Source organism: Plecotus auritus (genome assembly GCF_963455305.1).
Source record: "Plecotus auritus genome assembly, chromosome: 1".
Taxonomy (NCBI): Eukaryota; Metazoa; Chordata; class Mammalia; order Chiroptera; family Vespertilionidae; genus Plecotus; species Plecotus auritus.
In genome coordinates, this window is record NC_137770.1 from 53,285,126 (window position 1) to 53,309,569 (window position 24,444).

At 36.3% G+C, this 24,444-nt stretch overlaps 1 protein-coding gene across 4 annotated transcripts in view; it reads left to right on the forward strand.

The window, feature by feature from the left end:
• VPS13C (vacuolar protein sorting 13 homolog C) overlaps positions 1–24,444 on the forward strand; it is a 202,931-nt gene that overhangs the window by 118,837 nt on the left and 59,650 nt on the right. For all 4 annotated transcript variants that reach the window (XM_080660478.1, XM_080660479.1, XM_080660480.1 and 1 more), the window contains 8 exons: positions 8,359–8,509; positions 8,884–8,993; positions 12,098–12,267; positions 13,535–13,785; positions 14,975–15,204; positions 16,894–16,986; positions 20,390–20,755; positions 21,144–21,230. In XM_080660478.1, coding sequence (XP_080516604.1) covers positions 8,359–8,509; positions 8,884–8,993; positions 12,098–12,267; positions 13,535–13,785; positions 14,975–15,204; positions 16,894–16,986; positions 20,390–20,755; positions 21,144–21,230 — 1,458 coding nt within the window. The remainder of the gene's footprint in view (positions 1–8,358; positions 8,510–8,883; positions 8,994–12,097; positions 12,268–13,534; positions 13,786–14,974; positions 15,205–16,893; positions 16,987–20,389; positions 20,756–21,143; positions 21,231–24,444) is intronic.

Below are 24,444 nucleotides of genomic sequence, written 5' to 3' on the forward strand. Positions count from 1 at the left end.
TCTAAAATTAATAAAAAACATATCTCCTGGTTAGGCTTAATATATATATACTAGAGGCCCGGTACATGAAATTCGTGCATGGGGGGGGGTGTGTTCCTCAGCCTGGCCTGCACCCTCTCCAATCTGGGACCCCTTGAAGGATGTCCTACTGCTGGTTTACAGGGATCGGGCCTAAACCGGCAGTTGGACATCCCTCTCACAATCTGGGACTGCTGGCTTCAGCCGCCTGCCTGCCTGCCTGCCTGATTGCCCCTAACCACTCTGCCTGCCAGCCTGCTCACCCCCAACTGCCCCCACCACCGGCCTGCTCACCCCCAAGTGCCCCCCCGCCAGCCTGATCACCCCCCCAACTGCTCCCCCTGCTGGCCTGCTCTCCCCAACTGCCCCCACTACTGGCCTGCTCGCTCCCACCTTCTCTCCCCACTGGCCTGCTCACCCCCAACAGCCCCCCTGCTGGCCTGTTCACCCAAAACTGCCCCCTCTGCTGTCCTGATCACCTCCAACTGACCCCCACTGACGGCCTGCTCACCCCCAACTGGCCCCCGGCTGGTCTGCTTACCCCCAACAGCCCCTGCCATCACATCCTGGCCTGATCACCCCCTGGTGACCCAAGGTCCCAGCCCCTCCTTTTTTTCTTTTTCTTTTTCTTTTTTTTTTCAGTGCCTCCTTGAGTGGAGGCCAGGGCCAGCTGGAAGCAAATATCTAGGATTTATTTATCTTCTATAATTGAACTTTGTAGCCTTGAGCAAAGGCCAGGGCAGGCCAGGAAGTTTGGCTTCCTCCATCGCCGGGGGCAACCCAAGCCTCCTGCTCTCTCCAGCTCCGTAGCTGCCGCCATTTTTGTTGGGATTTATTTATCTTCTATAATTGAAACTTTGTAGCCTTGAGCGGAGGCCAGGGCTGGCCAGGAAGCTTGGCTTCCTCCATCGCCAGGGACAACCCAAGCCTCCTGCTCTCTCCAGCTCCGTAGCTGCCGCCATTTTTGTTGGGATTTATTTATCTTCTATAATTGAAACTTTGTAGCCTTGAGCAGAGGCCAGGGCTGGCGGGAAGCTTGGCTTCCTCCATTGCCAGGACAACCCAAGCCTCCTGCTTGCTCCAGCTCTGTGGCTGGTTGCCATCTTGGTTGGGTTAATTTGCATACTCGCTCCTGATTGGCTTGTGGGCATGGCTTGGCATAGCGGAGTGATGGTTAATTTGCATGTTTCTCTTTTATTAATGTAGATGTATATGAAAATTGCCAGACAGGCTTTTATCATTGATCATAGTGCAGCTCTAGTGCACATCAGAAGTGATGATACCTTAAAAGGGATACTTTTAACTGCAAATGAAGTAGTTCTAGTTTCCTACACTTTTCTTTATTTCATTTTAGTCAAATATTTGGTAAAGCCAGTAAGAAGGCTGAGATAAAACCTGTTGGAGTTCACTGAAAATATTATTAGTAATTTTGGAAAATTCTAATAAAGTTTTAAGGCAGTTATAAGAGTATAAAGTGATATTTAGATACTATATTCAAAGTATGTTGGTAGTATTTTATAAAATCACTCTTAATGATAAAAGTGGTCATTTAAAGTAAGTGAATGTATTTATTTGATAAGCATATAAATACAGCAATATTTCTTTTTTTTTAATTTTTTTTATTAAGGTATTATATGTGTACATATCTTACCATTGCCCCCCACCCCACTCCCATACATGCCTCACCCCCCAATGTTTTGCATCCGTTGGTTACTCTTATATACATGCATATAAGTCCTTCAGTTGATCTCTTATTTCCCCCACCTCTCCTTAACCTTACTGTACAGCAATATTTCTTAAAGGGTAGTTAGAATATCATGTATAGGCTCACAGGGGAGGATGATACTGGTTGAAGATGGTCATACAAGTGAAGGTATCTTATGATTCTTGTGTGCCTGTGTGTGAAATTGTTGAAGCCCAACAGTAGGGGACAAGGTACTGGAGAGAATAATTAAACAAATAGAGCGTGTGAAAAACAAATAAAAATTGAGTAATTTAGTGATTTTTGATATCTGTGATTATTTCAGAGTTAGTTCTAAGTTAAAATAGAAAGGGTCAAAGGAGCTGAGTTCCACTCGGGAAGAAGTTAAAATTGAGATTTGTTGTAGGAATGTCCCTGTGTGTAGTATGAGCAGATACATTATATGAGGAACAATGTCTGTTTAGGGTATTCATAGAGAGTTCTCTATTCCAGAGTATGGGACAACTCTTAATTTCTCCCTTACTATTAAGACATTAGATCTTAGGACTAATATTTGTCCCATTTCCCTTTCTTTGATAGAATGAAGCCAAATAAAACCTAAATGTCTCTATCAATTGGAGGATGTGGGTCAAATTATGACATAGTCAGACACTATAAAGTAGATAAAGTGAAGGAGCTAGAACTGTACAAAGCAACATGGGTATATCTTAAACGTAAAAATGAGTTACAGAATGATAGTGCATTTCTATATTATTTCAAATTATAGAACAAGCAAGCCAATGGACAGTGCTGTATATTGTTTATAGTGGTAAATGTAAGAAAGCATGTGTGGAAAGAATAATTCTCTAATTCAGGATATTGTTTTTCTTTGAGGAGGAAAGGAGAAGGGAATAAGGTCTCAGAGAAGTAAACATGGGGCTTCAACCATATTCATAATGGGGAAAAAGATCTGAATCAAATATAGGAATTTAAGATTTGACTCAGGTACATACTCTGGGGAGGATTATAGTATTCTCTGTGTTTTTTCATTTATGTTTTATGTATTTCAAAAGAAAACAAGAAACTATCACCAGTTAAGCATCAAAGGATGGTTATTACTTTAAACTAAAAAAAGTGTAGCCTACTGGGTATGGTCTTCATTGCCTAATTTGACAGAGATCCAGGCCTCTTTAAACAGCCCTTCCTTGGTCAGGATGTGTATTAATTTTCTTGGGCCCAGAGTGCATCTAAGAAAGGGTGTCAGGCAGGTGACATCAGAAGTTGTTTTGGGTCCATCAGCTTGACAATTCTTTAAGAACTGTGCAGCTGCCTCTCAAATTGACCTACAGACTTAGTGAATATCACTCTATGTATATGATACAGTTGCTCTTTTCACCCACAAGAAACCAAAGGCGTGGTGAAGTTAGCTGTTCGTCAGGCAGTTGTGATATCGTGGTTGGTATCACAAGTGGAAATGAATACACAAGGAAGTTCTAGGGTGTTACAGAGACGTCTGTTATCTGAGGACGGGGGCTTGGGACAAACAAGTGATTCCTATTTATTATCTCATGCTAAAATATCTTCCCACTTTTATTTAGACTGAGACTCAGGCAATTTCTCTGGCAATAGTGGCCTAATTTGAGGGACAAAGGATACTGTGGTGTTTAGAGGAGAAAGTGCTGTGAATGCATGCATGCTTGTATGAATATGTGTTTAAGTACTTGAAACAGGCCCATTGAATCATTCTATGTGTAAAGAAAACATACAAAAGATGGAAGGATTAAAAGGTTTAATGGATCTTAGCAGCTAATGGCAGCTTCGTTTGTTCTGTTTCATTTTCTGTAGCCACCTATGAGGAAGAGGATATTATTCTTATTTTAAAAATTAAGAAACTTGAATTAAGGAAGCTGATTTGGCCAACAACACAGCTTGAAAGTCGTAGACTTGATACTGATCTGCCGGACTTAAAAGCTCTTGCTTTCTTTTTTAAAAAAAAATACTTCTTTTTTTAATATATATATTTTATTGATTTTTTACAGAGAAGAAGGGAAAGGGAGAGAGAGCTAGAAACATCGATGAGAGAGAAACATCAATCAGCTGCCTCCTGCACACCCCCCACTGGGGATGTGCTCACAACCAAGGCACACGCCCTCGACTGGAATCGAACCTGGGACCCTTGAGTCCGCAGGCCGATGCTCCATCCACTGAGCCAAAACCGTCAGGGCAAAAGTTCTTGCTTTCTTTTTTTCCTTTCTGTCATATAAAGTTAGGAGATGAGGAAAATACTCCTTTCCTCGTTTGTGTTTTGTCTTTTAAAAATACTTTGTAGATGTGTCTTAGAAGAATGACAAATGTATTATTTACATCTTAAACAAATGTTTTATATATGTCCAGATGCATATGTACTGAGAATAAGAGCTACATTATAGGAGACCTTTTTTTTTTTTACTTGGAAGAGTCCAGAAACTGAACAGTACTTTTCCTGTATTGAGTTTGGAGGGGAGTAAATAATAATGTGGAGGAAGGAACTGGTACTGGGTGAGAAGAGAGAAAGACAGACTATAGATGAGGAGCTAAGGCAGCCGTGGGAAAACTACGGCCCGCGGGCTGGATCCGGCTGTTCTATCCGGTTCTCTTGCTCTCCCCTCTGCTCCTTTACTTTGAATTTATATTAGTTCACACAAACACTCCATCCATGCTTTTGTTCCGGCCCTCCGGTCCAGTTTAAGAACCCATTGTGGCCCTCGAGTCAAAAAGTTTGCCCACCCCTGGAAGGAGAGGGGAGAGAGGTACAAGTCCAGGAATGGGATGAGACAGAATAACAGATAAGGCAGAAGAATGATGGAGTGCCAGAGGCAGGGGCTTGGATATGGGTGGAGGCAGAAGTGTGTTCACACGCAGAAGGAAAGTCTTATACTATTTAACAGTGGTTCTCAACCTTCCTAATGCCGCGACCCTTTAATACAGTTCCTCATGTTGTGGTGACCCCCAACCATAAAATTATTTCTGTTGCTACTTCATAACTGTAATTTTGCTACTGTTAATGAATCATAATGTAAATATCTCTGTTTTCTGATGGTCTTAGGCTCTACAGCAGCGGTTCTCAACCTGTGGGTCGCAAACCTGTGGGTTGAGAACCGCTAGCAGGGTCGCCTAAGACCATTGGAAAACACAGATATTTACATTACGATTCATAACAGTAGCAAAATTACAGTTATGAAGTAGCAACGAAAATAATTTTATGGTTGGGGGTCACTGCAACATGAGGAACTGTATTAGAGGGTCGCAGCATTAAAAAGGTTGAGAACCACTGCTATATAAGATGAAATACTTCTCTCCTGGTACCCTTTTTAAAAAAATTAAATTTATTGGGGTGACATTGGTTAATAAGATTATATAGGTTTCAGGTGTACAGTTCTGTGATACATCATCTATGTATTGCATTGTGTCCACCACCCAAAGTCAAATCTTCCATCACCATATATTTGACCCTCCTTAGGCTTTACTACTCCCACCCCCCTTCCCTCTAGTAACCACCATACTGTTGTCTCTGTCTCTGAGTTTTTGTTTGTTTTTCTTGTTTGTTTGTTTTTGTTGCTTTCAGTTTTATATATCACATGAGTGAAATTATATGTTTTTTAACTTTTTCTGTCTGACTTATTTCACTTAGCATGATATTCTCAAGATCCATTCATATTGTCGCAAATGTCACAGCTGAGTAGTATTCCATTGTATATATGTACCACATCTTCTTTATCCAATAATCTAGTGAAGGACACTCAGTTCTTTCCATGTATTGACCACCGTTAATAATACTGCAATGAACATAGGCATGCATATATCTTTGTGAATAAATGTTTTCAAGTAGATACCCAGAAGAGAGCTTTCTGGGTCATATGGTAACTCTATTCTTAATTTTTTTAGGAGCTTCCATACTGTTTTCCATAGTAGCTGTAACAGTTTACATTCTTACCAGAATGTAAGGGTGTGAGGGTTCCCTTTCCTCCACAACGTCTCCTACACTTGTAATTACTTGCCTTATTGGTAATATTCATTCTAACAGGTGTGAGGTGGTATCTTGTAGTTTTGATTTGCATTTCTCTAGTAGCTAGAGGAGTTGAGCATCTTTTCATATATCTGTTAGCCAGTTGTATATCTTCTTAGGAGAAGTGTCTATTCAGGTCCTCTGCCCACTTTTTTAATTGGATTGTTTGTTTGATGTTGGGATGTATGAGTTTTTTAATATATTTTGGTTATTAACCCCTTGTTGGAGCTGTTGTTTGCAAGTATCACCTCCCATTCAGTTGTTTGCCTTTTTGTTTTGTTAGTGCTTTCTTTTGTGTTACAGAAGCTTTTTAGTTTGATATAGTCCCATTCATTTATTTTTGCCTTTACTTCCCTTGTCTTTAGAGTCAAATTCATAAAATCTTCTCGAAGACCAAGGTCCATAAGTTTAGTACCTCTTTTCTCCTATGCAATTTATTGTTTCAGGTTTTATAGTTAGGTCTTTGATCCATTTTGAGTTAATTTTTGTATATGAGGAGAAGCAGTAGTCTAGTTTCATTCTTTTGCATGTGGCTTTTTTATTTTCCCAGAACCATTTATTGAAGAGGCTTTCTTTTCTTTATTGTTTGTTTTTGGCTCCTTGATTGAAAATTATTTGCCCATGTACATGTGTATTATAAGATTAAACCCTTATCTGAAATAACATTGGCAAATATGTTCTCCCATGCAGTGCAAATCACAGTACTATTGTCTGTCCATGAGTCTTTCTTTTTTTTCTTTTGCTTATCCCTTTAATACCATGCTATTTTGATTATTATAGTTTGATTATTATAATTTGAAGTCAGAGAGTATGATAACTCTGGCTTTGTTCTTTTCTCTCAGGATTGCTTTAGCTATTCTGCGTCTTTTGTGGTTCTATATAAATCTGATATATTTTTTTGTTCTATTTCTTTAAAAAATATCATAGGGATTTTCAAGGAGATTGCATTAAATCTTTATATTGCTTTCAGTAATATGGACCTTTGAACTATGTTGATTTTTTCATTCCATTAACATGGAATATCTTTCTGTTGTATTGTGTCTTTTTCAATCTCTTTCAATAATGCTTTGTGGTTTGCAGTATAAAGGTCATTCATATCCTTTATTAAGTTTATTCCTAGGTATTTTATTCTTTTTGTTGCAATTGCAAAAGGAATTTTTTTTCATTTATTTTTCTGAAATTTCATTATTACTGTATTGTAATGCATTGGGTTATTGTACATTTACTTTGTATCCTATAATGTTACTGTACTTTTTAATTGTTTTTAATAGTTTTTTGGTTGAGTCTTTAGGGTTTTCTATGTAAAGAATCATGTCATCTGCACAAAGTGACAATTTTACTTCTTCATTCCAATTTGGATTTCTTTTATTTTTTTTTTATCTTACCTGATTGCTCTTGCTAGGTCTTCCAGTACTATGATGAATAACAGGGGTGAGAGTGGGCATCCTTGTCTTGTTCCTGATCTTAGAGGAAAAGCTTTCAGTTTTTCACCACTGAGTATCATATTAGCTAAGGGTTTGTCATATATGGCCTGTATTATGTTGAGGTAATAAATGTAAATTGACTAAAAAGGCACAGAATAGCTGATTGGATCAAAAAACAAAACCCAACCATGTGCTGTCTTCAGGAGACACCTCTAAGCTGATAAGGCAAATATAGACTTAAAGTGAAAGGGTGGAAAACAATTCTTCAAGTAAATGGCATCCATAGAAAAGCAGGTATAGCCATACTTATATGTAACAAAATAGATTTCAAGATAAAAAAGGTAAGAAGAACCCTGGCTGGTGTGGCTCAGTTGGATGGGCATCATCCTGTTCACCAAAGTGTTGCTGAGTTGATTCCCAGTCAGGACATGTGCCAGGGTAGTGGGCTCGGTCCCATGTGGGGGGCCTGCAGGAGGCAGCCAATAGATGTTTCCATCAATGCTTCTCTCTCTTTTTCCCTCTCCCTTTCTCTCTCTCTCTAAAAAATCAATAAAAAACCTTAAAAAAAAGGTAACAAGAGACAAAGATGGTCATTTTATAATGATAAAGGGCACTACATCAAAAAGAGATAACACTTCTCAATATATGTATCCAGTCAGGGAGCACTGAAATGTATAAAGCAACTACTAACAGAACTAAAGGGAGAAAATGACAAAAACACAATCACAATAGGGGACCTAAATACCCCATTGACAACTATAGATAGATCATTCAAACAGAAAATCAGTAAAGAAATATCAGCCTTCAATGACACATTAGACCAAATGGACATAATTGACATTTACAGAGCCTTTCATTCCAGAACACCACATTATGCATTCTTCTCTAGTGCACATGGAATATTCTCAAGGATAGATCATATGTTGGGACACAAAACTAGCCTCAACAAATTTAAGATAATTGAAACTATATCAAGCATATTCTCTGACTGCAGTAATTCGAAATTTGAAATTAACAGCAAAAAGGAAGCAAAAAAAAAAAAATCCCACAAATACTATGTGGAGAATAAGCTAACTTCGTTTTTAAAAGTTAGATGAACAGTCAGTTAATTTGAGGAACCATAAATTAAGACATAGATTTGATATTCTGCATTTTTTATTACTTTATAACAACTTATTTTTGGTTTTTAGGTTGCTCTCAGTGAAGATGATTTAACAGTTTTAATGAAAATTTTGCTGGAAAATCTTGGAGAAGCTTCTTCACAGCCAAACCCTACACATTCTACCCAGGAGGCTGTAAGAGTAAGAAAAGATATTTTGAGTGGACCTGACCACCTCAAAGGTAAAATTGAAGATTTTTGATTTGATTATGGAGAAAAATGAGCATTAATGCCATATTTATATTTAGTGGTTTTTCTTAGTTGTCCAGCATAATATGGTATGAACTGATTCAGTATTGTATTATTTACTGTGGAAAAGCTCCCAGGGGAAGGAGGTATGTATGCTCAGTGTCTGCTGTAAGGGAAGGGCCACCTGTGCTGAATATATATGGAACAAATCATTGGCATTTTTATTGTCTTGTAATATGATTTAAATAATTGTAGAAAGTATGATATAAATTTAAGATAACAAATTATCCTAACTTTTAAAATATAACTAAAATCATACACCTCCCTAAAAGTTTTTTAATTTTTATATTTATGTTTGAACCATCAGAACAAGATTTGGCAGACTCACAGCTTTCTGTGGATCAGAGTGTCACTCTGCAATTTGACTTTCACTTTGAATCTCTTTCCATTGTTCTTTATAACAATGATATCAACCAGGTAGGTACTGACTTTCCGTATTTAGAAATAAATCTGCAGCTCTTTATTGAATTTGGAATATTGGCATTTTTTGATATGTTTATTCATATAAATGAATATGTCTGTGAAATTCTTTTTGGACTACAGAACATATATTGGCCTTGCTCTCCGACTTCACTTTGTTGGTGTTGTTAAAACTACTAGGCAAAGGCAATTTTTTAATTTTGTTCTAAGTAACATTAGCACTAAAACACTTAAATCCATCACTAATAGAAGAATCTTATAGATGAGGAACTAATTATATGCACAGTTTTATCATATAGCTTGATACATAAGTATATATAACTATTTAAGGAGAATAACTTAGTAGTGGCTTTGGAACCTTAGGGAAATATTTTTTAAATTTATGATTTTTTATGATATATAAGCATTAGCTATGTTTTTATTGAATAAATTTTATATATAGTAGTTATGTGTTCAGGATACTCATTAATGAATTGAAGAACCAAGGCCCAGTACCATAATTATTTGAACTAAATAATGTATCAGTGGTATTTTAGAAAGCTATTTTTTTATTACGTAGTGTCTTTTTTTTAAAAAAATTCATCTTTATTATTGAAAGTATTACAAATGTCCTCTTTGTTTTTTTTCCTATTGACCTCCTCCACCCTGTACCAACCCCTTCCAGTCCTTAGATAGTATCTTTTAATATTTTTGGTTATTATAAATCATGTCATATAATAATCATAATACATATGCCATTTGATAATACCTATAAGTTATATTGATTAATACCCATAATATATTCTAATTATGGGCTTTATATCTGTTGTTAATGTCCATTTATATGTTATCTTATATTTTATATTATTTTCTAAAAATTATGCAATATTCATACATTGTTACTGTTGAGCCTTGGTTACTATCTGTCATTTGCACAACAAACTGCCTTAATTTCTATTGTTTAATGTTAATTAAAAGATCAGAAAATTACCTTCTGGAAAATTAATAGTTAAATATGTATTTCATTTCATTTAAGGTACCATCATTCCACTAGTTGCCCAGTTTTAAAATCTGTGTCTGTTTATTTCCTTCTTTGTTGACTTTTATTCATTTAGACATTGATTACTACAGTTTTTTCTTTGATTGAACATTTGTCCTTTCCTGTCAATTCTCACTGCTGCTTTATTTGAAACATCTTAGCTCACAATAATAGTACCACAAAGGCTTCCTTGTTTGTTAATCTTTTTCTTTTTATCCATCCTAGATATTGGCACACATTCCGCTTCCTAAATGATTTTCATGCCATTTACAACTTCCCAGTGTTATGTGAATTTTGTCTTACTAAAAAAGATTCAGTGGTTCCAAGTTGTCTACAACAATATCTGTACCACAAACATAAGTATATTGTGATCAGTAGATGTGTCACAGGTCATTTCTGTTAATAACTACAAATCAGTAGTTTGTGCCTTGGCTGGGTGGCTCAGTTGGTTTTAAAGTGTCGTCCTGTACACCAAAGGGTTGTGGGTTTGATTTCCAGTCAGGGCACATGCCTAGGTCGTGGCGTGTGTGGGAGGCAGTCAATCGTTGTTTCTTCTCTCTCTCTCTCTCTCTCTCTCTCTCTCTCTCTCTCTCTCTCTCTCTTTCTTCTTCTCGCTCTAAAAATCAATAAAAATATATCCTCCGGCTAGGATTAAAAAAAAACAACAACCCACAAATCAGAAGTTTGTGAATTATTTACGTTTTTTTAAAATATATTTTTTATTGATTTCAGAGAGGAAGGGAGAGGGAGAGAGAGATAGAACATCAATGATGAGAGAGAATCATTGATTATCTGCCTCCTGCATACCCCCAACTGAGGATCAAGCCCACAACCCAGGCATGTGCCCTTGACCAGAATCGAACCTGGGACCCTTCAGTCCACAGTTTGGCTCTATCCACTGAGCCAAACCAGCCAGGACTATTTACATTTTTATAAATTAAAGTCATTCAAAGTTTGCTGCTAATAATGTCATTCTGACCCACTTGCATGCAGTGTACTCTCTTAAGTGAGAGATGTGGAGTTATAACGTGTGCCCAGAATTGCACATCACCAGTGTACCCCTCATAAGAATGTCATGGTCTGTAGTGAGCTATCAGGACTAAAGTTCTTTAATTAATTGAAGACTTCTTTCTTTGGTTGTTTGGTTGGGTTTTGTTCTTTTAAAGTCTGGCCATACCTACAGAATTTGGAGCTATGTGTTTGGTGACATAAAGATTGAGGTCCTTTTTCCTATAAATACAGTTTTAAATCTTTAGGATTTGAGACCTTGATTAGGCCTCTATATTTCTCTCCAGTCCTCATTCCCTAGCATTCTTTAATTGGACTATTCAAGCCTAAGCAGCCTGTACCTTGTGCCTTCAGAGCATCTTGAATTGTTTGTTCATGTTTTCTCCTTATCTAGATTGTCTTCTACACTTCTTAGCCTGTCTATCCCACTCAATTTCTGAGGCTCAGTTACGTCCCACCTTCATGAATTTTTCCTGGCCCACAATGATCTCTTTGACTTTCTGAGCTTTCGCTATTTATATTCTTTACCTAATCACTTCATGTCCTTTGTGGAATATGGAAGGATATAAATATGAACAAATAAATAACTACATGTCTTTTTTTTTTTCATTTACAACTTACAGCATCTCTTTGTGATGTTTGTTGCAATGTATTTCTGTTTTTTTTTTTTTCTTTTCAGTTAGGGTATAAGCTCACTAGTTCACCTACCATGCCTTATCCTTTCTTGTAAACCTCATAATTCCTATCATGGTGTTTTTTACAGAAGAGCTCATTAAATATTTATTAGTAAGAATGAATGATTGACAAAAATATCTTCTGATTATTTTATTTGCCATGAACTGATAAACTTTTATATATTAACTATCATTGAAGATTAGCACATATATATGTATTTATTTGCATGTACATATACACTCACAAACCAATATTATTAACTGTTCTGTTTTTTGTTTCAACACCCATTCTTTTAAAATTTGTGATATTGATTTGCCTTTAATTTCTTAATTAAAAATGTTTACAAGTAATTACATAATATATAAAGTTAATTGATTCTTTTGCTTGAATTATACCACAGGAATCCAAACTTTCATTTCATAATGACAGTTTCCGGCTTGGTGAACTCAGACTACATTTTATGGCCTCCTCAGGGAAGATGTTTAAGGATAGTTCCATGAATGTGGGCATTAAACTTAAGACATGTACCCTTGATGATCTCAGAGAAGGCATTGAGAGAGCAACATCAAGGTTTGTCGTTTCCGAATTTGCTGTACATTATTTAATGTTGACATTACACCTGGCATTTGCTACCAGGCATTGATTGCTAGGCTTGGGATGATCAAAAGAGGTCTTTGGTCATACTGCAATTTGAAGAGTATCAAGAAGTAGTGCTGACATCAAACTCAGTTGCTTTAAAGTTTGAATTAAAGGCAAGTTTAATAATAAAATGGAGTATTCTTAAAAGCAGGAACCAAGAGAATATAAGAATTTTAATAGTTAAATCCACATGGGGTGGCCCATTGGTAATATATTTTTCTAAATTGTTCCCAGTAGGCAGAATCTTTCTTAAAAGCCTTACAATTATATATAAACTTTCTTTGTCTTATTTATTTTGTCTGTAAACAGTTCTGTAAAATTTCTCTCAAAGTTTTAATAGAAGTGGAATTCCTAGCATTTTCATATTATCAACACATTTTTGAAATATTAACTTAGATTAGCCTGCTATAGAGTGAGGAATGTGTAACTTTAAATAGACTAAGGATATTTTTATTTCTTTCCCAAATAATTAGACACAATATTTTTGTCCTTAAATTATTTTTTGAAAAACAAAACAAAACAACAACAAAAAACTGTGCTGCTACCTAAACTCAGATTCATACTGGATACTTCTGAGCCCTTTGTTTTTCTAAGAGATGAATAAATGAGAAAATAATGCTGCCATGCATCCAGCTTTTCGTTTTCACATTTCATATTTGAGGTGGCTGTCCACAGCTGCCTAGCCAAAGGTGGTTAAAGGCCATCATCTTTTTGGTAGTCTGCTTTTTCTAGCACATGTCCTGTGTGGGAATTATCATTGCAGTCAATTGATGAACACTGGCTGATTTGAATTATATTGAATAATTTTGGACTCAACTTGTATAGGATGATTTTTGGAGATGAGGAGGTTTTATTTTGGTAAATAATCTAAAGAGGTGTCCTTTAAATTTTATGGGACCACATTAATGTGTTTAGCTAATTGTTGAAATTTCTTCCAACAGTGATTGTTTTTCTAGTATTGCATTATAATGATAAAATATCCTGTAATTGCCCAATAATTTGAATCTTGCTGTAGAGATAAGGAGACCATGTTTTGAATGCTCATTAGCTAATTAGACTCTAGTTAATAGAGGTCTGTTTTCTGTTCAGATGAGAAAGAAAGATTAAGGTATGTGTATATATACATATATGTATAAGAAATTTCTCATCTTTTTAAGTAATCTAGCAGGAACAAAATAATGAATGTATATTTTTTCAGAATGATTGATAGGAAGAACGACCAAGATAACAACAGTTCTATGATTGATATAAGTTACAAACAAGGCAAAGACGGAAGAAGTCATCTTGATGCTGTTCTTGACAAGCTGTATGTATGTGCCAGTGTGGAATTTCTGATGACTGTGGCAGATTTCTTTATTAAAGCTATGCCTCAGAGTCCAGAAAATATGGCAAAAGAAGTACAGATTCCACTGCGACAGACTTCTACAGCAAAACTCAAGATAGAAAAAGGTTAGCAGAGCTTCTCTGTCATAGATGACAGCTTGTATATTTTAACAAAAATTACAAGTAGGCAAAAAGAGAAGTGGAAACTAAGAATGTAAAATTATTCTTTAAATTTAAACATTTTATAGAAAAATTTTAGTAAGCATAGATTTTTAAGAAGAGGTAGAGTATAAAAAAAGAGGTAGAATATCTATCTCTCTATCTAGCTAACTATCTATCTATCATTAGGAGCCAGGAAACCATTGCTCCCAATTCTGCATTACATTTCTTTACTCATTCAGAAATAGAGTGAGTTAATCTGTGTCTGTGGTTCCCCTCCTTATAGAAGGGAACTTTTTATTCAAAGAAAATATTTGGAAAAATTATAGCATATTGAAGAGCAATTGAACATATGAAAGCAGAAGGTGGGATACTGGAAGACAGCATGATGCCCCTGGACATCACTTTAGACTCCTTCAACTTAGTAGAATGCTTGCAAATGTCTAGTCTGTGTACACTGAAGTCACTTCCTGCTGTATTAATTCTTTATTCCAGCATTACCAATACATCAGTCATTCCTATGTTAAGTTACAATTGTCTGAGGTCAGATATTTTTCTCTCTAATGTATAACCAGTAAGATTGGAAAATTACCATTTACTGGCGAAGTCAGAATTTTCTTTTTTCATTTACCTTTAGTAAATAGTAATCATATCTAATATCTTTGTATTCATGTGTACCTTTAATACATTTATTCTATAGATTGTATGACAGTATGTACTTTATGGCAAAAAATCAATTAAATAGATATAATGGTCTGTCTATTTTATCATGATCTCTTATCCTCTTTGTGATATTTCCTTCTCCTGTTTCCCCTCCTTGCCCCAGAAATATAAACTAATAATATACACTTCTGTGTATATACATGTACACACTTTAAGTCTGACATAAATAACTTCAAAACAAGGATATCCCTGCTAGGTCAAAATGGGAATGGTCTTCTGATGACAGGGATCAGCTTCCATTATCCTGCTCAATTAGCATTTGTTAATGATCATTCATTATTAGTATGTTTCAGTCATTTATTAATATTGTTAACTTTACCATATCTATTAAAGCAGGATATTAGAAACAACTTAGCATAACTAGATAGCATGTACTCAAGCAACAAGATTTACTTTACTATAACTTTTCTGGTTCCTATTATTGTTTCTTCAGATGACTCTGTGAGACCAAATATGACTTTAAAGGCCAGGGTCACGGATCCAGAAGTGGTATTTGTTGCCAACCTGACAAAGGCAGATGCTCCTGCTCTGACAGCCTCATTCCAGTGTGACCTCTCTCTATCAACATCCAAACTCGAACAGATGATGGAGGCTTCTGTGAGAGATCTTAAAGTGCTTGCTTGCCCTTTTCTCAGAGAAAAGAGAGGAAAAAACATTACCACAGTAAGAATTACCATCTCTATATATAAAAGCCTAATATGCAAATTGTCCCTGTGGGAGTTCGACCAGGAGACCAATCACTGGCTATGACGTGTGCTGACCACCAGAGGGTGGCGTGGAATGAAGGAAGGCCCTGGCCGGCAGTCGGCAGCCGGGAAAGGGAGGCCCCAGCTGGTGGCCGACAGCTGGGGAAGGGAGGCCCCAGTCGGCAGTCGGCAGCTGGGGAAGGGAGGCTCTGGCAGGCAGCTGGAAGGCCCCAATCGGCCCTGATCGCCGGCCAGACCTAGGGACCCTACCCGTGCACAGATTTCGTGCACCAGGCCTCTAGTATATTATAAGCTTAGATTGAAGAATGGCAGAAATGGTTGATTTCATAGAATCCTAGAATGTGAGAATTCTGTAAGACTTTAGAGATTATTTACTGACAAACTTGAGGTTTAACAGACAAGGATGTTAAATTCCAAAGATGTTAAATGATTTAGCCATGGCTGCTAGTGACAGAACTGGTACTACCTCCAGTCTGGTTTTCTTTTCATTATGTCATCTTTTGAACTGTATTTGAATTTTAGTACAAATCAATGTGCCTTTTCAGCTGTTTCTTTTTTCACCAAAGTATATCCAATGAATGAATGAATGAGTATTAAAATCTTGAAGTTTATAACAAAAAAATTCAGTTGGACTTAATATGACCAAAAGATGTGTTTTGCTGTATTAAAAGTTATATTCAATTATATTTTCACATTGTTGTTGAAAAAGATTATTTTAGTAAAATTGTGAAACTGATTTTTTAATCTTAAATTGATAATTTTATGTTATGTGACCCATTTGTAGTGTTTTAAACTAAAAATATCTGTAGGCAAAGTGACTTTCATAAAGAAATGCAGTGCTAGGCTTAGTCTATACTTCATCATGAAACATTCTTTAGTGCAATCATCTCCTTTTGATATGTCACAGAAAGCTCTATTAATCATTCCATTAAATGCTCATCATAATGTTTTTAAAATGAAATTTTATGTAATACCAATTCCCCCATTTAATTCAGGTACAAAGTTATTTTATTTATTTTGTTAATAATGATATATGAGAATATGGGCTTCATGGTTTTAATAAATCAAGATTTGAAATTTATTCTAATAAGGACCTTATTATTTATTAAGCAATCTGGAAACTGTTTATTTACCATAGTCTTTTTTTTAAAAAGGTATTAACAGAACTATTGGTTGAAAGAAACAATTTCAAGTGATTTATCAGTCATAAAAATTATAATGACATAATTTCATTTCCTCATGTACCTCTTTGCAAATGTCAGATCTTATCATCATCTTTAGCTCATTTTAATAGATACCTTAAAAGTAGATTTTACAGTGGGCATCATTTAAAAGATATTTAAGAAAAGGAAACATTTTAATGTCTAATAGTAAATGTACATCATTAGTTAAGAATTTGGCATAAAGAAATTAATCAGAACTCTTTTTTTTTAATTTAAATTCTTTATTGTAAGTTCTTTAACAATGTTCATAGACTTGGATTACTTTAGAAGAGCTCTCACAAGAGCTTCTCAGCTAATTTGCCTTTTTGCTTTTAGTTGTAGACTGTAATTAAAAATGTCAAGTTAAGTAAGATGTTCTTATGTGTTACATATATAACAGTTATATTACTAAGAAAATGTGATTTTCATTTATTTGTTTCTAGGTCTTACAGCCCTGTTCTGTATTTATGGAAAAATGTGCATGGGTTTCGGGAAAACAAAATATAAATATTGTAGTTGGAGAATTTATAATTAAGGTTAGTGCCTATTATCTTATTTGGGTGAAAATTAATTATTTTTCTAATAATATCTTTTGATGTCTCATAACTGGACCATTATGCTAGTCACATATTTGGTATTTAATAAACATCTCTAAAATACATTTTTTTGCCTTAGCTGGGTTGCTCAGTTGGTTGGAGCCTCATCCCATGCATACATCAAAAGGTTATAGGTTCAATTCCGTTCAGGACACATACCTAGATTTTGGGTTCAATCCCTGGTCAGGGTGTGTACAAGAGTCACTTGATCAATGTTTCTCTCTCATTCTCTCCCTTCCTCTCATTAAACATATCCTTAGGTGAGAATTTAAAAAATAAAGTAAAATATATTTTTCTTTAATGCAATTATTTGTTTCTACTTTCTTTGAAAAAGTACTTTCAAATATCTACAAAAGATCAGGATAGTTTTTATCAATTATATTTTATGTGTGTGTTGGGGAGATTGGGTTTGGAGAGAGAGGAGAGATGGCATGGCAAGAGAAGGGAAAAGAAAGAATAGAAAAATGAGGTTTTTACTTATTTGTAGTGGTTATTTTTAGGCTTTTTTGCATAATTTGATTGAATGCGATAATTATGTAATTAACTTTTATTTGGCTTATGAAATGTTTATAATGACAAATGTATGCTAGAAATACATTTTTAGTTTTTTTTTTTAAAAAATCTCTTACATTTAAAGCAATGGAAAAGCAGTCTCTTTTCTCCATTGACATTCATATTTTTTAAGTATGACTTTATGACCAGTTATAAATGGAAGATATAGAATAATTTCCAACATCTATTTTTCTCTCTGTCCAAAGGACAAAAAATTGAGGTGGCTAATACCAATTTTGCTAGTGACTTTACTATATAGGTAAATAAGCAATAGCAATTAAACCAAGGCTCAAACAAAAGTCATTTGAATTACCATATAAATAACAGTGCAGTTTTCTTTTAATATTTTAAAATAATGGATAGTTTAGATTGTATTTTGTTAACAGATTTATTTTTTTAAAGGCTTAAAGTAGTAAATGAGGAGAAAACTGAATTTGCATGCACTTTGTCTAAGGCACCAACGGGGATTGTCTTTCCATTTCTTACTTATTTAGTCAACAAACATTTTTTGAACTCTTACTATGTGCAAAAAATCTCCTGTACTTGGTCCTTGCCTTCAAAAAACTTAATGACATGAGCAAGAAAGCAATAAATCAGTGACTCCAGCTTTCAGTGCTAGAGGCATGCACTAGGTGCTGTGGGAGAAAAGTCAGGGGTCCTCTGACTCAGACCAGGACATCTGGAAAGCTGTCTCTACATAGGGCTACTTGAACTGAGCTTTGAAAATCTGAGGGAGGTTAGATGGAGAGAGACAGGAGGGGTCATCCATACACAACTGACAATATTCACAAAGGCAGAAGTGTGAAAAAACCTTTAAGGACCTAGAGATGTGCCCATATGGCTGGAGAGAATGGTGTGATGGAATTGTAGCATTGAGAGCACTAATTATAGGTGACATTAATAAGGTAATGAAAAAAAAAAAAAGAATTCAGTTGACAGGTAAGTTGGGAGCAGTGCATACTAGATCCTTCTTTTAGCGAAATAGTCATCTCTTTAGCATATTAAACAAGTAAGCGTTGTGAGAATGAACAATAAAAGAATCCATTTAACTTTTTTAACCCAGTATGGCTCAAACTTTGGGAAACCAGCCAATTGATTAGATTAGCGCTTTTCAGCCATTTTCATCTCATGGCACACAAACTAATTACTAAACTTCTGCAGCACATAAAAAAATATATTTTTTGCCAATCTAACAAAAATAGGTATAACTTTGATTTATTCACACTGGATGGCTATTGTTGTATTGACTGTTGTCATTTTTTATTTGACAATCTAAGGAAAAAGAGGTCAGTGCCCCTAACTAAATAGTCAGGTATTGCATGTTTTAAAAATTCTTATTGCACACCAGTTGAAAATCGCTGGATTAGATAGTGGGTCACAATGAACTTTGTGTCCTAAACTAAAGAGAGTTTGAATTTTATTCTGAAAGTTATGGGAAACTGTTGAAGATTTTAAGCATAGGAATGACATGTCCAGATTTGGGTTTTAGAAAAATCATGCTGGTGGAAGTGTGGAGGGTGGGCTGAGAGGGTGCTGACTGGATATAGAAGACATTATTAGTGTAGAACTAGGGCTTAGTGATAGGAATGAACAGGTGGGCAAAGGCACTATTCAAAGATAATAAGAGGTAAAATTTGCAAATCTTGGGGTAAGTGAAAGGGTATCATAGTGATTCTCTGGCTTCTTGTTTCAATAAGACAAATGAAAACCATGTATAAATCTTTTAAATATATATATCTTTATTCATTTCAGAGGAGAGAGAGAGATAGAAACATCAATGATGAGAGAGAATCATTGATCGGCTGCCTCAAGCCTGCAATCCTGGGCATGTGCCCTGACAGGGAATCGAACTATGACCTCCTGGTTCATAGGTTGACACTTAACCACTTAGCCACACCGGCCGGGCACCATGTATAAATCTTGATGCGGATCACACATGTTGGTTTAGTTAATGCAGCTGGTTGAAAATGAAAACTTCAGTTACACTTCTGTATTTTTCTCCTTATATATCACTGTTTTACTCTGAATTGATCAGTGTAACTAGGTTTTGACAATCCTATATAATAAAGAGGTAGTATGCAAATTGACCCTCATGCCCTCGCACAAGATGGCTGCCCCTATGTGGTCAAAGATGGCCACCACAATATGGCCAGCTGGAGCAGGTAGTTGTGGGCGATCAGGCCAGCAGGGGAGGGCAGTTAGGGGCGACCAGGCCAGCAGGAGAGGGCAGTTGGGGGTTACCGGGCCTGCAGGGGAGGGCAGTTTGGGGCGGGTTACCAGGCCTGCAGGGGAGGGCAGTTCAGGGCAATCAGGCTGGCAGGGGAGCAGTTAGGTGTCGATCAGGCTGGCAGGAGAGTGGTTAGGGGGTGATCAGGCTGGCAGGCAGGCGAACGGTTGGGAGCCAGCAGTCCCGGATTGTGAGAGGGATGTCTGACTGCTGGTTTAGGCCCGATCCTAGGGATCGGACATCCCCTGAGGGGTCCCAGATTGGAGAGGGTGCAGGCTGGGCTGAGGGACACCCTCCCCCCCCCAGTGCACAAATTTCATTCACCGGGCTGCTAGTTGATGTATAACACTAGTTATTTAATTCCAGAGTAATCTGAGCAGAATTTATTGTTATGAGGTTAATTAACTTGACACATGATTTTGTGTGTTCTCTCTTGTTTTCTTTAGTTAAGACTTTAGTATATTTAAATTTTTAATTAGTTACTTTTAAACTTCTGTATTTTGTATTAATTCTTCTCATCTGGGAAAGTTTATTCTAAACATTTTTCTGCTTTCTTTTTTAAAGATTTCACCCATAATTCTTAATACTGTGATGACAATCATGGCTGCTTTGTCTCCAAAGACAAAAGAAGATGAATTCAAAGATACATCTAAGGAAACAGGAAATCTTTGGGGTGTCAAATCTATTAGTGATTATAACTCTTGGTTTCTTGGTGTTGACATGGCAACAGAAATAACAGAAAATTTCAAAGATGTTGAACAGCCATTGATAGAGGAAAATTGTGCTGTTGCTGTAGAGTCAGTTCAAGTTACCTTAGAATGTGGACTTGGTCATCAAACTGTACCTTTATTATTGGCAGAGTCAAAATTTTCAGGAAATATAAAAAATTGGACTTCCCTCATGGCTGCTTCTGCTGACATGACACTAGAGGTATGACCACATCATTTAGAATCTCCACAACCAACTTTTCAAAAGTACAATTATAAAACCAAGATGTGAGCATTTTTGGTTTGTGTATGGCCACAACAAATATATATATATGAATTCTAATGTTTAATCTGTTGATGTGTGGTATTATTTACTTGGTTATTATTTTTTAAAGATTCTTTTGCTAAATAATTTGTTTAAAAATTTTTTTTCTGCTTTCTTTTTTAAAGATTTAGAGTTAAGGAAAATGCACCCTCTTTGTATATATTCTTTGTGTCTTTGTTAAAATGGCTTTTGACATATAACATCGATTACTTAATATTTTTTCCTACTGATTATAGAAATACAAAGTTAAAATTGAAAGACTCATTATAATTCTGTGCCTTTTCAGGTTCACTATTACAATGAAACCCATGCTGTTTGGGAGCCACTGATTGAGAGAGTGGAGGGAAAGAGACAATGGAATTTAAGGCTTGATGTAAGGAAAACATAAAATATCTTTGTGTAGAATGTCACTGTGTATATTTCTGTACATATTTTAATGCAATAATTCTCAAGATGTGGTCTAAGATCCTTGAGCCCTATTAGGGAGTCCAAAGGGGTCAAAACTCTTCATAGCAGTATTCAGACGATACATACCATTGTCTTTCTCATACTCTCATGAGCACACTATGGAGTTTTCCAGAGACTAAGCAGTATTGCAACAGAATGAAAGCAGAGGCAGAATTGAGAATCCACCTGTCTTCTCTTAGGGCAGGCGCTAAAGCAATGTCAGTGTCCCTCTTTTCACTATATAGCTTTATATTTTTAAAATTAAAAACTTTTTTTTAATTAGAGTATTACAGATGTCCCCCATTTCCTCCCTTCACCGCCTCCACCCAGCTTCTGCCACCCTCCGGGTCTTCATCTATCCTATATAATAAAGAGCTAATATGCTAATTAGACTCGACAGCAGAACGACCTTCCAGAATGACCTTCCAGAACTACCAGTGGGTGGGGGCAGGGCCCTGAGGCAGCTGGGGCCACGAGGGCTGAGCCCCTTATACGAATTTTGTGCATCGGGCCTCTAGTATAGTTATAATAGTTATTTTCTATTAAAATATTATTCATGTTAACTTGTAATTGTAATTTTTAAATGAATAGTTACAATTTTCTCAGTTTTAGTTTCTACACTTGATCTTAGCCAAAAGACAGAGAGCCATAGCTTCAGTTTCTAATAGAGTACACATTGATAGATATAATCTACATAACATTAAGCTCTTTGGGATCCTCAGTGATTTGAGAACTGCTGTACTAGTTCACAATTCCTTTGTGTTATCTCTGAATGGTGCTTCTTGAGAACTCTTCAGAAGCTTAGATATCAAAAGAGCATTTTTCTAGATTAACAGGAGCATGAATCATATACCCTTAACAAATTTCGCAACACACCTTTCTGGCAGTCTGACTGAAGTGTGAGGCACTGAAATGGACTCAAATAATTCTTATTTCATTATTTATTTATATTTTTATTTTTTAAAAATTATTTGTTTATAATTATTTATTTACTAGAGGCTCAGTGCATGAATTTTGTGCACTTGGTGGGGGGTGTCCCTCAGCCTGGCCTGTGCCCTCTCACAGTCCAGGAGAGACACCCGCCACTGCCGCTGAGCTCACTAGCTGTGAGCCTGGCTTCTGCTGAGCGGCTCTGCCCCCTGGTGGTCAGTGTGCATCATAGTGATCGGTTGTTCTGCCATTCAGTCAATTTGCATTTTAGCCTTTTATTATATGGGAGTTTTTTTTCCTTTTTACTAAATTTATTGGGATGACACTGGTTATCAAAATTATACAGGTTTCAGGTGCACAATTCCACAACACATCATTTATACACTGTATTATGTGTTCACCATCCCAAGTCAAGTCTCTTTCTATCACCATTTATCCCCCCCATGCCCTCCTCCACCTTCCCATCAACTCCTCCCCCAGAAATTACCACACTATAGTCTGTGTTCATGATTATGTTTTTATTTTACTTTTTATTGAGTTTATTGAAGTGACATTGTTTAACAAAACCATACAGGTTTCAAGTTTACAATGCAATAAAACATCACCTGCACCCTGCTTTGTGTGCCCATTGCCCAAAGTAAAGGCTTTTTCTGTCCCCATTTATCTCCCCTCTACCCTATTAAGCCTCCCCCCATTCCTCTTTCTCTTTGGCTATCACCATACTGTTGTCTGTGTCTATGTGTGATGTCTATCTATCTGTCTGTATATCTATCTAGTGTTGGGTTTTTTTGCTTAATCCCTTCACCTTTTTATTCACCTGTCCTCCCAACACTCCTCCCCTCTTACAGCTGTCAGTCTGTTCTACATATCTATGCTTCTGTTTCTGTTTTGTTTGTTAAATTATTTTGTTCATTATATTTCAGATATAAGTGAGATCATATGGTGTTTGTCATTCTCTGACTGGTTTATTTCATTTAGAATAATAATCTCCAGGTGCATCCATGCTGTTGCCAAAGTTTATTTGCCAAGATCTGGAAATAGCCCAAATGCCCATTAGTAGATGAGTGAATAAAAAAGCCATGGTACATTTACATAATGGAATACTAGTTGACTGTAAAAAAGAAGGAAATCTTATCTTTTGCAACAGATTTTTTTTTTTTTTTAATTTCTGGATTCTTTTTTTTTTTAAATTTCTTTATTGATTAAGGTATTACATATGTGTCCTCATCCCTCCATTAACCCCCCAAAACCATCCCCCTGGTGTTTGTGTCCATTGATTAGGCTTATATTCATGCATACAAGTCCTTTGGTTGATCTCTCCTCCTTTCCCCCACCCTCCCCTATCTTCCCTCTGAGGTTTGGCAGTCTGATCGATGCTTCTCTCTCTTTGTATCTGTCCCTGTTCATCAGTTTATGTTGTTCATTATATTCCACAAATGAGTGAGATCATGTGGTATTTATCTTTCTCTGACTGGCTTATTTCACTTAGCATAATGCTCTCCAGCTCCATCCATGCTGTTGCAAATGGTAAGAACTCCTTCTTTTTTACTTCAGCGTAGTATTCCGTTGTGCAGATATACCACAGTTTTTTAATCCACTCATCTGCTGATGGGCACTTAGGCTGTTTCCAAATCTTAGTTATGGTAAATTGTGCTGCTATGAACATAGGGGTGCACATATCCTTTCTGATTGGTGTTTCTAGTTTCTTGGGATCTATTCCTAGAAGTGGGATTACTGGGTCAAATGGGAGTTCCATTTTTAACTTTTTGAGGACACTCCATACTGTTTTCCACAGTGGCTGCACCAGTCTGTGTTCCCACCAGCAGTGCACGAGGGTTCCTTTTCTCCACATCCTCGCCAACACTTGTCGTTTGTTGATTTGTTGATGATAGCCATTCTGACAGGTGTGAGATGATAACCGCATTGTTGTTTTGATTTGCATCTCTCTGATAATTAGTGACTTTGAGCATGTTTTCATATGTCTCTTGGCCTTCCTTCTGTCCTCCTTTGAAAAGTGTCTATTTAGGTCCGTTGCCCATTTTTTGATTGGATTGTTTATCTTCCTTTTGTTAAGTTGTATGAGTTCCCTGTAAATGTTGGAGATTAAACCTTTATCGGTGATGACATTTGCAAATATGTTCTCCCATGCAGTGGGCTTTCTTGTTATTTTGTTGATGGTTTCTTTTGCTGTGCAAAAGCTTTTTATTTTG